Source organism: Elaeis guineensis, chromosome 3 (genome assembly GCF_000442705.2).
Source record: "Elaeis guineensis isolate ETL-2024a chromosome 3, EG11, whole genome shotgun sequence".
Taxonomy (NCBI): Eukaryota; Viridiplantae; Streptophyta; class Magnoliopsida; order Arecales; family Arecaceae; genus Elaeis; species Elaeis guineensis.
In genome coordinates, this window is record NC_025995.2 from 8,209,571 (window position 1) to 8,223,044 (window position 13,474).

General features: G+C 33.4%; 1 protein-coding gene across 1 annotated transcript; it reads left to right on the top strand.

Moving 5' to 3' along the window:
• The first annotated feature begins 841 nt into the window (after window positions 1-841).
• LOC105036595 (uncharacterized) lies at window positions 842-13,167 on the top strand. The gene is made up of 3 exons (XM_073253326.1): window positions 842-1,991; window positions 10,534-12,036; window positions 12,734-13,167. Exons 1-3 carry the CDS (start codon window positions 842-844, stop codon window positions 13,165-13,167), a joined length of 3,087 nt encoding a protein of 1,028 aa, XP_073109427.1.
• Window positions 13,168-13,474: the final 307 nt, after the last annotated feature.

A 13,474-nucleotide genomic window follows, 5' to 3' on the forward strand; every position in this document is an offset into this window, starting at 1 on the left:
TGAGTGATGGCTTGGCTTATAGAAAATTTTATTGTATGTGCCACAATATCTCCTATATACCAAGTCATCACCATATGTCATATCATCAAAATTAAAATTATTATCTCTATTTTATGTTATCATTCATATACCTCATCATCACCAATTAGTCATGTAATCACATATCTAAGCGGTTTATATCTAATCACCAATTAATGCTAACAGGGGCTTTGGTGAGAGACAATGGCCAAAATCTGGGGGTAGGAGTATATTAAAATAGTTAAGAAAAATAGGACCAAGTTTCAGCTTTTTGAAGTATAGGGATTTTTTAAAAACCAGACCTAAACTTGGAGTGCCAAAAGCATAATTATCTAAAAGAAAAAAGGTTTTGAACATTCCTACTAGTCTTTTTTTAGGGCAAGTATATTTGAAGCTGAAGATTAACCCAACTGTGAAAACGATAATTAATGTAACGATCAAAGTAGTTAGATGATTGAATAAAAGTGATAGACTTGAGCAGTGGTCACCTTATTTTTTCATTAAAGCTGAAAGGAAGTTTCTTAATGATCGATGTTCCATTTAGGAGCTAGTCAATTCGTTTCCCTTAACTCTATGAATGTATCATGGCCCATAGTGATGGTACGTGTATCCATAGACTTGTATATAATCTGCAGGTTGTATTTGGGACCCCAACAATCATTCGTGTCTTAGCCTATAGTCCTTGGTCGTCACTATGGATCTTCCCTTTTCCAACCATTTCATCCCTTTAGGAGCTTTGTCTTGGCTGCTAATTTATCTTTTTTTGCTTCTCCATTGCACTATATTGTTATCCTTCCAAGCTCCTGCACTGGCCACCATTGCAATGGGAAACACCGATGACCTGCAAGCTCTCCTCTCCATCAAGGCTCATTTGTATCCATCTGAATCCTTGTCCTCATGGGGTAGTAAAAACCAAACCGTGCACTATTGCAAATGGCTAGGTGTGAAGTGTGGTAGCCTTCAATACCCTAAAAGAGTCACAGCCCTGGACCTTGACTCCCTCAACTTAACGGGCAAAATATCTCCTGATATAGGGAACCTTACCTTCCTCCAGAAGCTCAACCTCTCTGGTAACCAACTACAGGGATACATCCCACAAGAGCTTGGCCGCCTGTCCAACCTCCAGTTCCTCAATCTGATGGACAATGCTCTAGGAGGCACTATTCCCACAAGCTTTGCCAATTGCTCCAACCTTGTGCTCATATGGCTAGATAGTAACAAGCTAATAGGGGAGATCCCGGTGGAGCTCGGAAGCCTCCCTAAGCTTTCTTTTCTCCTCCTTGCTGAAAACGACCTCACAGGGGTCATTCCTCCTCCTTTGGGGAATCTCTCATCTCTGGTCGGCATCGATATGTCAGAGAACAACCTAAGGGGACAAATCCCTTCGAGCCTCGGAAGACTTATCCTCTTGAAACATTTTACTGTAACCAGCAATAGATTGACGGGTGAGATGCCATCCTCTTTTTTTAACTTATCTTCCCTTTGTAATTTTTTTGTTGGAGATAACCAACTCTCAGGGGTGCTCCCACCTGATATGGGTAACATGCTCCCTAGGCTTCAAGTCCTACAAGCATTTGAAAACCAATTTGAAGGTCCCATTCCCATTTCACTACCAAATGCTTCTAGCCTTGAAAAAATTGTTTTGTGTCAGAACAAATTTAGTGGCCCAGTGCCCAAGAATATTGGTATGCTACGAAATCTACTTAGGGTGAGCCTCTGTGATAATCTAATGGAAGCCAAGCAGGGTGAGGATTGGGAATTTCTGACAACCTTGGCCAACTGCAGCAATCTGCAACTATTGGATTTGTCCAACAATATGCTGGAAGGCGTTCTACCAAACTCAATAGCCAAGCTATCCACTCAACTGACATGGCTAGGCTTGGGAGGAAATTGGATAAATGGAAATATTCCCACAGAGATTTGGCGATATATCAACTTAAATAAGCTTTCGATGGATCGGATGCTTCTCACAGGTACATCATTCATTCCACAATGTGAGAGATTGATGACTTTAATGTGATGGAAGTGATAATGTATTAGAGTGAAATAGAATCGAATTTTATTAGGTCTGGTCAAGCTTGATTTGTTATCATTATCTTGAGATTAATTCCAATTTAATATCATGCAAGTCAAAAACAACTCTAATTGATTAGGGTTAAAAGTGGACTAGATAATATCAATTTGGGTCCGCTTCTACATCCAAACCTATTGGAATATGGATATATATTTTGACACGTAAGTGACTAATATATTTATCCATATCCATATCTATCAAAGAAAGAATGGTACAAATTTAGATAGATAACTATCTGATCTATATTTAAATATCATGTTCTTTTTGTAATCTTATTTAATCATTTATAGAACTCATGAACTTTTAAGAAAAAATAAATGATTATATTAACATGCTACCAACTTAATTTCCCATCAATTTTGTAACATCTATTTTGATCCACTTCCATTTCCAAATAGGTTGAAATGGGGATATATATTAGAGCACTCAACTACTATCCATATCTATATCTAGATTTGCCAAAGACAAAAGGATGTAAATATGTATAAGCAACAATACGATCTACATCCGGATATTCAATTCTTTTTGTAATCCTATATAATTTTATATATAACTTATGAACTTTTAAGGAAAATAAATGATCATATGTTACCGGCTTAATTTACCTTCCATTTAGTGATATCTTCGATTTTATTGTTACAAAGTTTAATTATTTGACTTGTATCCATATTTATATATGTAGTTTCAATATCTGATATGTATTTTTATCCATTTAAAACAAATAAAGATATGAGTTTTTGCATCCAAATAATATTCATATCCAATTTAATCTTATATAGTACTCTTGAACTTTTAAGAAAAATAAATGACCATATTAAAAATTATTGACTTGATTTATCTTCTATTTGGTAATATTTTTTATATATAGTCACAAAGTTTAACTATCTGAGTTATATCTATATTTGTATCTATACTTTCTATAGTTAATATGTATCTAGATTTGTTTAAAATAAATATGAATATAAATTTTTGCATCCAATCAATATTCATGTTTATTTAATCTTATATAGAAAACATAAACTTTTAAGAAAAATAAATGACCATATTCATATTTTGCTAAATTAATTTACCTTCTATTCGATGATATCTTTGATTTATGTTACAAAATTTAACTAACTTATATTCATATTTTCGTATATACTTTCAAAATATGATATGTATTCATATCTATTTAAAAACAATCAAGAATGCCATATGTGCAATATGCTGTATGATAATGAAAATGGAAATACAATTTCATGCAATAGAAGAATAATAAGAACTTGAAAAAAGAATGAAAAAATATGGGCATGATACTATCTTCGATTAGCATGACACTAAACTCAAATTTCAAATTTTTCATGTGTGTAAGAAATAAATAAGAAGCAAATTTTTTATTTTTTAAGTTTCCCAAAAGATATAAGAAACAAAAAATTTTGACTTCCTTTTTCTTACACAACTTTGGAATGGCATTTTGTCCCTTTTATTATGAATGAATTAGTTTTTCTGAATTTATTTCTTTTTTTAAGAAATTTTGTATGCGTATGACTTTCCTTTTTCTACATGACTCCTATATTTGTTATGATTTTGTTTGTGCATTATTTTTTTTGTGCGTGTGGCATTTTTCCCCCTTTCGAATGTTCAATTCCAAACAAACTTTTTCCTTTTTAAAGAGACCTACTAAAAATCTTATGTACTCATGGAGAGAATATTATGGATGAATTATTTTTTTATTTTTTTGTGGGTGAGGAATTCCCAAAAGAAAATTTTTTGAGAATTTTTTTTTTGTGCCTATAGGTTTTTCCATTTTGAATACAATATTTTTATTACTAAACAAGCCTACTAAAAATCTAATTTATTTCTTTTCAAAGTGTCTCACTAAAATTCTGATTTAATTCAAAAATTTTGTGATCATGGAGAAATTTTTCCTATTTGAATGTTTCTTTTTTGTAATTAGCTTTTTCCATTTTGAAGAGTCCCAATAAAAATCTAGTTTATTTTAAATTTTTTATGCTTGTGAGGAGAATATGGCAAACAAATTATATTTTCCTTTTTTTGTGTATGTGGAAGTTTCAAAAAAAATAAAAAACAATTTCTTTTCCTTTTCTTTTTGGTAAGTACAAATTTTTTATGCATATTTTCTTTTCGAACAATTCTTTTCCATTTTGATGAATCTCACTGAAAATCTAATTTATTTTGAATTTTTTGTGCTCATGGAGAAAATATTAAGAATGAATTATTCTGTCTCTTTTTTACGCATGTGGAGTTTCGAAAAGAAACAAGAAGAGGAATTTTTTAAAGAACTTTTTGATGTGTGCTATTCTTTTGTGCATGTAGAATTTTCCTTTTTGAATGAAATATTTTTCTTTTTTTGAAGATTCCACTAAAAATCTAATTTATAAAATATGATAATTTTTTAATTTCTATGTGCAGTTTTTTTGTATGTACATTTACTTTTTGAATGATTTCTTTCCCTTTTGAAGAGTCCCACTATTAAAAAAGACTTTGTTTTTTTTTCTTTTTTATGCATGGAATTTTTTGTGCATACATTTCTTTTTGAACAAATCTTTATCTTTCATAAAGAGTCCCAATAAAAATGAATTATTTTTTCCTATTTTGCATGTGGAATTCTCAAAATTCTTTTTCTCTTTTTTTGTGTCTATACCTCCTCAATATATTAAGAAGTGATCTTTTTTACTTTTTTACATGACTTTCAAAATTAATTAAAAGACTAAATTTTTGTACGATTTTCTTTCCAATTTTTCTGAATTTTTTGCATGTACATTTCCTTTCAATTTTTTTTTTTGTCCATTTTGAATAGTCCCACTAGAAATCTAACTTATTTTGAATTTTTTGTGTTCGATCACTGAGAAAATGTTATGAACATATTTTAATTTATTTTGAATTTTTCACTAGAAATTTTTTTTCGCATGTGGAGTTCTCAAAAGAATTAAGAATTTTTGAAGAGATTTTTTTTGTGGATGAAAAATAATTTCATTTCCATAGTGAATTTTTCTTTTCGAACAAAATATTTTTCTTTTTGGAGAATCTGATTCAAAATATAAGTTAGGAAATTTTATAAATGATTTTTTTATTTTTTGTGTGTAATTTTTTATGTGTATATTTATTTTGAGTAAATACAAAGGGATATGGTTATCTTGGATAATCTTTTCCTATTATATATATATATATGGACATGGATATGGATATACTATATATTATCTGATTTATATTCGATCCATTTGGATCTCTATAGTTGATAATCCTAAATTGAGTTGAAATCAGTTAAAGCTCAATAATCCATTTACAAAGACTTGATTCTTGATTTCAAGCTTTGTTCAAAGCTTGGTTCAGCAGCATTTGCGTTGTTCCTCATGCATTACGTTCATGGAGAATATTCAATCAATAAGGAAAAGGTTTAAACAGGACATGCCAATAGGTCACCATAGGCCTCTTTGTATTGTTCCGTAAGGGGTCTTTTGGATTAGGTAAATTTTGGATTTCCCAACCCAAACGCTACTTGTTAAGTATCTATAGGTAAGATCACTTTTTCTAGAATGTAGTTCATTATTTTTTAGACATACATTCTTTTTCTTTTCTTTTCTTTTTCCTTTTCTTCTTTTTTTTTTTTTTTTTTTTTTTTGTGTGTGTGAGAGAGATTCATACTAGTTTTAAATCTTTCTTTCTTAGATTTTGTGTTTATGTATCTCTTCTATGTCTGGTCCAAGCCCTATGTGAGCTTGACAATGTGTATCTTTGCATACCTAAATGTGACCTCTGAAATCCTTAGGTCAAAATTTAAATCTAGCTTTTTACACTAGTTTCAAGTCTGAATGGTACTTGGACCTAACCGCTAATTGGATGGATAGGTACCAAGTTTGAAGAATCATTTTGGTGAGAACTAGGGAGACAAATTGCCAACCCAAACCCAATCTAGATAAGAGTTACAAAACAAGCACCCAAGAGGAAACTTAACCTCTTAAACTCAAGTCCAACCCAACTATAAGGGGGTATTTGGTTGGAGAAAGTTGAAGGCTGGAATGGAAATGGGAATAAGTAAATCTCATTCTAAACATTTGGTCGGAGGGAGTCCCATTCTGATTCTAATTTCAGAGCGGAACGAGAATAGTTGATCCCCTTAAACCCTTTCCTAACTCTCCCTAAGGATTCAAATCTCCATTGTGGTTTCAATTCCAGTTATGAATCAAATACTTCATGGGATATGGACATTTCGATTCCCATTCTAATATATTCCGATTTTGATTACAGCTACGAACCAAATACCTCTTAAAATTTTGGATAAAGTTGGATTGAAAGAATATGTAATATAACTTAAAATTTTTAACTAGAAAAACTCTAAATTTTTTAACAAGATATAATTTAAGTAGACTCGAGTTAAGTTGGGCCATGTCACAATAATTCAAGCAATTTTTAATTTAAGTTGGATTGAGACCATAAGTCTATAAAATTTGTGTATGGTTAGGCTTGCAAGCAGTACTTTGGAAATATGGGTCAAACATAAACTTAGCCGATTTCGAGGCCATACAGAGAATATCTGTTCAGGTTCAAGTTCAATTTGGTTACATGCCCTAATATAGTAATATAGAAATTTAATTTGCATCCAAGTTAGGCCAGGTTACCTGAGGTCTTAATAGGACCCCAACCGATTTTGAAATCATGTTTATGCTTTAAATGAACCTGGACCGAAGTATTTATAGCCTGACCAAACTTACATTGTGGCTTTTCTATGAGAACAACAAGATATCGAACTGTGGATTTTTATTCTCCAAAGAGAATTCTGATCTTGATTAGCTCCATTTTTAAGGCTACAAATCGATGAACATATAAAAAGAGGTTCGTAGTGTATTTTCTTTTTCTCCTCTGGGTCTTTTTAGTGAAAATCAGTTAGACATCTCGTATCCAACTTTTTCTAAAAAATAAAAGAAGGTTCAGAGTGGAGTTATCCCAACCTTAAGTTTCTTTTTTCTCTTTTTGAGTGATGAACAACCTAGAACTTGGCTAGATTAAAATTATTCAAGAACTCAACTAGATAATATAGTTCTCCACAAAAGAACAAAACAGCGGCCGTGCATAGGATTAACGGGCAGTACAAGATTCTAAGTGATTTTAGGAGTAGGAAGTTCTGACTTGAACATATCCTTCCTTCCATACCAATTCAAAATAAATAGCTTTAGGTTATGGTTTTTAATAATTGGGTTTGGTATAGGTTAATGTAAGACCAAGTTAATTACAAATGGGTTCGATTTGGGTGCAATATATGGGTCAATTTGGATGGATCCCAATGAAAGGCCCATAACACATTGGTAGCATAATCAGGGAGGCAGCAAGGTAATGGCTAAGAAATAAAATAGTGAAGGGAAAAACGGGAAGGAGCATATTTAAGACTTATTACATTTTCTTCTCCACTCAATATCTTATCCTCTTTCTTAGATGCTTTACTTGATTCTAACCCAAAATTCCTTCTCCCTACTTCTCTTTTAATTTCTTTTTTTAAGATTTATAACTGTCAATCCTAAATGTTTTAGGAGTTGGATAAAGGTCTATCTAAAATAATTGTCTTAGTACAAATTTATTTTTTCAACCCGATTATTAGTAAATTATGTATGGGTTGAGGACTTTTCAATCTTACTACAACCCAATAATACCTATGCATTGTCACCTTGTGTGATAATATGTATAGTAGCGCTTTGTGAAGCTACACTAGAATAACAATTTTTGTAAAAAATAGTTTGACCATGGATTACAACCTATATTAAATATTTTTGTTCACTTCTAGCTAGCCATATGGTATGAGGAGATGAATTGTGATTCACAAGATGATTTTGGTAAAGGAAATGATACGTAAGTATTCCTATGGAAAAACATCCAAAAATCTCTCCTTTAAGAAGAAACATCACCCCCTTTTGCTCCCCAACCAAGTAGAATGAGTATGTTGTTACTCATAAGTTTTTTTCATAAAATTTACCTAGCATATCTCTTATTTTAAATGCCACACCACACCTTTCCACTGGCATATGTTCTATATTCAATACATAAGTTGGACTACACAATAGATATTAAATTTTGATAAGAAGTTAAAATTCAAAACTCATTCTTACATAGATTTCTTAAATGAAACTAATATCAGGCCCGGTATATTTTCTTTCTGAAAAACAGTGTCAAAGTCAATATTATTTCATTGCATGGATAAAAAACTATAATCATAATCATGAAGTTTTCCAAACTTGAGGTCGACTATATAAAAAATTAAGAAACTATAAGTTGCATATTTGGAAAGATCTTTGCTATTAATATACTTGGTGAAAAATATATAGGCTACTATAAATATATTATTTTGCTATACTGAATAATCAAAACCTGTCTTTCTTGTGTTTAAAATATATCTAGATATGTATTTTCTATACCTATAATGTAGTTTAGTATTTGCATTTTTCTTACCATTATTTACTATCATTGTTGTTATTGTTTATTTGTTTGTTGTTTGTTTCGTTACTGTCTTTGTTGCTATTGGTATTGTTACTGTTATTGTTGTTATTTTTATGGAGGCCTATATATATATAAACCTTCTTCAAGCAAATTAAATTTTTGGGTTTAGTGATTTGTTAATATAGTACTAGACCTTATGGCCATGTGCTCAAATCCTGTTAAGCATTTTTCTTTTTCTATTTCTTTTATATATCCTTTTCTTTTAGAAATAGGATAAAGGATACCACTTTAGAATTTATTAAAGTCAGACATGATCATGTTTTCTCAATTATTAAGGGAAACAAAAGTAAGGAAATAAATAAGAAGATAGACATTTGCAGGCAAAAGAATGAAGCATGAGAAACAGCTAGGAAGTGACTTGTTCCTGGTTTATATCTTGACTTGTTTATACTTTCACATGCATGATTTGGACCTTGGGGGAAGGAGGATTATTAATGCTTCATATACAATGCTGATCTCTTCCCTATTAGCTTGACATATGATCATCGTTGTCATCATTATTTTGATAAGTAGTTAGGATTCTTACCATCCATTTATGTACCCATTTAATGCATTGGTAGAAGTCATAAGTGCATAAACTTTTGTTTCTAAACTTTCTTCATAATTTTTGGCTCTCTTCATTTTTTTTAAAGCCCGCATGTGACCACTATTATCGTTACTACATGCCACCACAAATCTGTATGCATTACAATGGAACCATCATTGTCAGAGGTGGCAATTTGGTCTGATCCGTCGGATATCCGATCTGACCCAATCCGAATGAAGCGGGTTTTACTCGACCCAATTATAATCCAACGCAGATATGGGCTTTAAAAAAAAAAATCCAAAGCGGATACGGGTCGAGTATGAATAATAGGATACCCCGCCTAGAATCCAACCCAATATATATATATACACACACACACATACACACACATACACACACCCAAATATCCAACATAAAATCCTAGCTATCTAAGCTTCTATATTCAGCCACTCCAAGCCTCCCATCCGATTGAGACTTTTGAGAATGGAAAAATCAAAGGAAAAACTGAGAGAAAATGAAGGAAAAATAAAAAAAACAAAAAAAAGTGAAAAAAATTGAGAGATTAATCTTGGTAGAAGCATGATATTTCGTAGGGTTGGGATTTTCGATTGAAAAAATTATTCGTTGGTTACAAAATTTTTAATTTATAGGTTCTGTTCCATTGCACAATTTTTTTTTGTAAAAACTATATAGAGATTTCGGATATATCCGATCCAATCCGATCCGATCTGTTTTTGGAGCTCGATCCGATCCGATCCGACTCGAGATGGATACGAGGTGAGTACGGATATAGATTTTTTGCTGGTGGGGTGGGTATAGATATCGGTCAATCTGATTCATACCCGATCCGTTACCACCTTTAATCATTGTCACCATTGCACCATTGTCATTGCTATATTATTACCATTACCACAGTCACAAGTACCACTACTGCATGGTTGTTATTGCAACCACCACCATTCCATGACCTCTTCACACCAAATCTATATTTATATTTTTAAAAAACAACTCATCAACCCAAACACATTTAAGTTTCTAAAAAAATTGAAGCAACAAAAAGGAAACTTTACTTTTTCAAAAAAAAAAAAAGAAATAAAAGTAATAACAAACACAACCTTAATCAACTTATATATCTCTTTTCCTTTTTAAGTGATCTCTATCATGGAACAAGTAAATGAAATTCATACTCAGTTGGATCATAAAACAAGTCCATCCAATTGGTTGCTAAATTCATACTCAGTTGGATCATATAAAACTTGAATCATTCATTGCAACAACGTGTTTTATTACTCATATAAGCAAAAAAGTGATGATGTACCATTTTATCATGTTGTCCTGTTTGGTGTATTCAATGTAGTGGAATGACACATCCATCAATAAAATTGGGCATCCCATGAACTAAATCACAGTCATGTTTATCTTATGCAAGCTTGTTTGCAAATCACTATCAATATATACACTAATGTCACTAGCACAGGTGTGATTCCTGCAACTATTGGGAAGCTTCAGAAACTTCAGATCTTGTGCTTAAACGAGAACCAACTCACAGGAGCTCTTCCATCCTCTCTCGGTGACCTATCGCAGTTACTTGAGCTACATTTAGATCGAAACAGTCTGGAAGGAGGAATACCCTCGAGTTTTGGGAAGCTACAAAAGTTGCTCCTCTTGGATCTCTCACACAATAAGCTTTATGGCTCCTTTCCCAAGGAAATAACAAACCTTGCTTCCCTGACAAGCTATCTTAACTTGTCACACAACTCACTGATTGGGCCCCTACCATCAGAAATTGGCAGACTGAAGAACCTTGGAACATTGGATCTTTCCGAGAACAATTTGTCAGGAGAGATTCCCGGCACTCTCTTAGAATGTCAGGTCCTGCAATACCTCTACATGCAAGGCAACCATTTTCAGGGGGCCATTCCAACTTCTTTGAGCTCTTCGAATAGTATCACAGTACTAGATCTTTCTCGCAATAACTTGTCCGGCTCCATTCCAGAATCTTTTGAGGGCTGTCAGCATCTGCAGCTTTTGAATCTCTCATTCAATGATCTCGATGGCCGAGTACCAAATGCAGGGATCTTTCTGAATGCAAGCTTGGTGTCGGTCATCGGAAACCGCAACCTATGTGGAGAAAACCGTGAGTTAGACTTGCAAACATGTCCCAACCAAGAGTTCAGGAAACCACATGAGTCTCATGCACTCAGAGTAGTCATCATCACAACTGGAATTGTGGTACCTCTAGTTGTAGTGTTCTTGTGTGCCATTAGACTACGAAAGCCAAGGAGTAAGATATCTTCACCTCTGCTCCCCTTAGAGGGCAATTATCAAAAGACCACTTTTGCTGAGCTAGCCAGAGCAACTGATGGGTTCTCTGCGGCTAATCTAATTGGTGAGGGAAGCTTTGGTTGTGTGTACAGGGGAGTGGTGAATTTTGAGCCAAAGGAGGTTGCTATTAAGCTATTCCATCATCATCAACGAGGGGCTTTAAAGATCTTTCAAGCTGAATGCAGAATCTTGAGAAGCATTCGGCATCGAAACCTCCTTAAGATCTTGACTGCCTGCTCTAGCCTCGATCGCAATGGTAGTGTTTTCTTGGCTCTTGTTACTGAGTTCATGCCAAATGGGAGTTTAGATAAATGGCTGCACCCGAGAGTGGATGGAGAGGAGGTGTCGCATAGGTTGACCCTTCTTCAAAGAATGAGCATAGCAATCGACGTGGCTTCGGCTTTGGACTATCTCCATCACTACAGTGGCACACCAATTGTTCATTGCGATTTGAAGCCAAGCAATATTCTTCTCGACGAGGATATGGTTGCTCATGTGTGTGACTTTGGACTTGCAAAATTTTTGATGAGGCCTTCCGGTGGGGATTCCTCTCCAACGACAAGCCACACTACTGGAATAAAAGGATCCATTGGATATGTTGCTCCAGGTGATCATATTTTTCAGCTTACATTTTGTCTTTGATGATATTTTGTCTTACATTATTCTCGAATTATACTATATTTGTTAAAGGCCTTGAAATATTGTTAAATACTGAATCAGTTTGCATGTACACATGTATAATTATGCGACCTGACCAAGTTACAATTTAGAAAGACTTTGGTCATATACTTGAGTCAATAGGATGTAGAAGCTAGCACATCATCGGAAAGGGAAGGGAATTAAGTATAAATACCCAGTTTGGTCGTTTGTGAGTTTTGTGTTTTTGGAACAATACCATCACGCAAGTACGAAGCTAATTTTGCTTAAGCTATACTGATTATTTTCAACTATGTGAACACTTGCATTTTCTTTTTTGAGATTGATTTTCTTTACATATATAGCATGTTATGACACTGCTATGTTAGAACTAAAACATTATTATCACCACTACGGCTTCTATTTCTGCAACCAACTCTTCTTTGTTTCATGTATAAAATAACAATGCTTATTGAATAACATCTGTAAATTGTTGAACTTGAAACCTTTAATCATAATGGATGAATTTAATTAAGTAAAACATTTTAAAGTTCAGTTAACTTTGAAAACAGGAATCTTGTTTTTTAGAAAGCTAATTAAGTCTTGCCATGTGCTTTCAATGCGAAATATATAACTAATTTATTTTTTATTTCCATGTGAACTGTAAGAGTATGGCATGGGCAGCAAAGTCTCTACTCAAGGGGATGTGTACAGTTATGGAATACTTTTGCTGGAGATGTTAACTGGACTAAGACCCACTGATGATAGATTTAAAGATGGTCTAGACCTTCATAGTTTTGTAAAGATGGCATATCCTCAACATGTAATGGATATACTAGACCCGGCTCTACTCCTGGACGAGGAGAATGGAATAAATATATCCTCTTGTCAAAGTGCAGTCACTGCAAGCGAGGAAGCTCAGAATTGCTTGCTATCAATCATTAAAATTGGTCTCTGGTGTGCAGAGAAATTGCCACAACAACGAATGAAGTTGGGAGACGTCATCAAAATAATGCACGCCGCTAGGGAGACACATCTAAGAGATTCTCTTTCTGAGAATCCAAAAATATCTCCATTGAACAACCACAATGCATCTTCTTGAGAAGTGTTATGATCAATTATAGGATTGTGTCGCACATATTGGTGTCATATATAGCCTAATATGTACTGCAAAGTAATGAACTGTAAACAGTCATTGTGAGGAAAAACACGAGATAAAGACTATATTATTGGTGTGTATCAGGATGAACCAGGTTGTGTACAATGATCTATATATGCTTGCTTCTCTAAAGTATGCACCGGCATTCATCACCATGTGCATAAATCTTATGAGTCTTACAGAAGTGTGCGTCAACATATTTGTAAAATAGAAAATAGAAAAAAATAACATAAGATACGAGGTATATATA

Bases quoted from the DNA above. Each gene is read 5' to 3' on its own strand.
- LOC105036595 (XM_073253326.1), top strand. From the start codon at position 842: ATGGGAAACACCGATGACCTGCAAGCTCTCCTCTCCATCAAGGCTCAT. The intron at 1,992-10,533 runs GTACATCATTCA...ATCTTATGCAAG, and splicing joins GGATCGGATGCTTCTCACAG to CTTGTTTGCAAATCACTATC. The intron at 12,037-12,733 runs GTGATCATATTT...GTGAACTGTAAG, and splicing joins CATTGGATATGTTGCTCCAG to AGTATGGCATGGGCAGCAAA.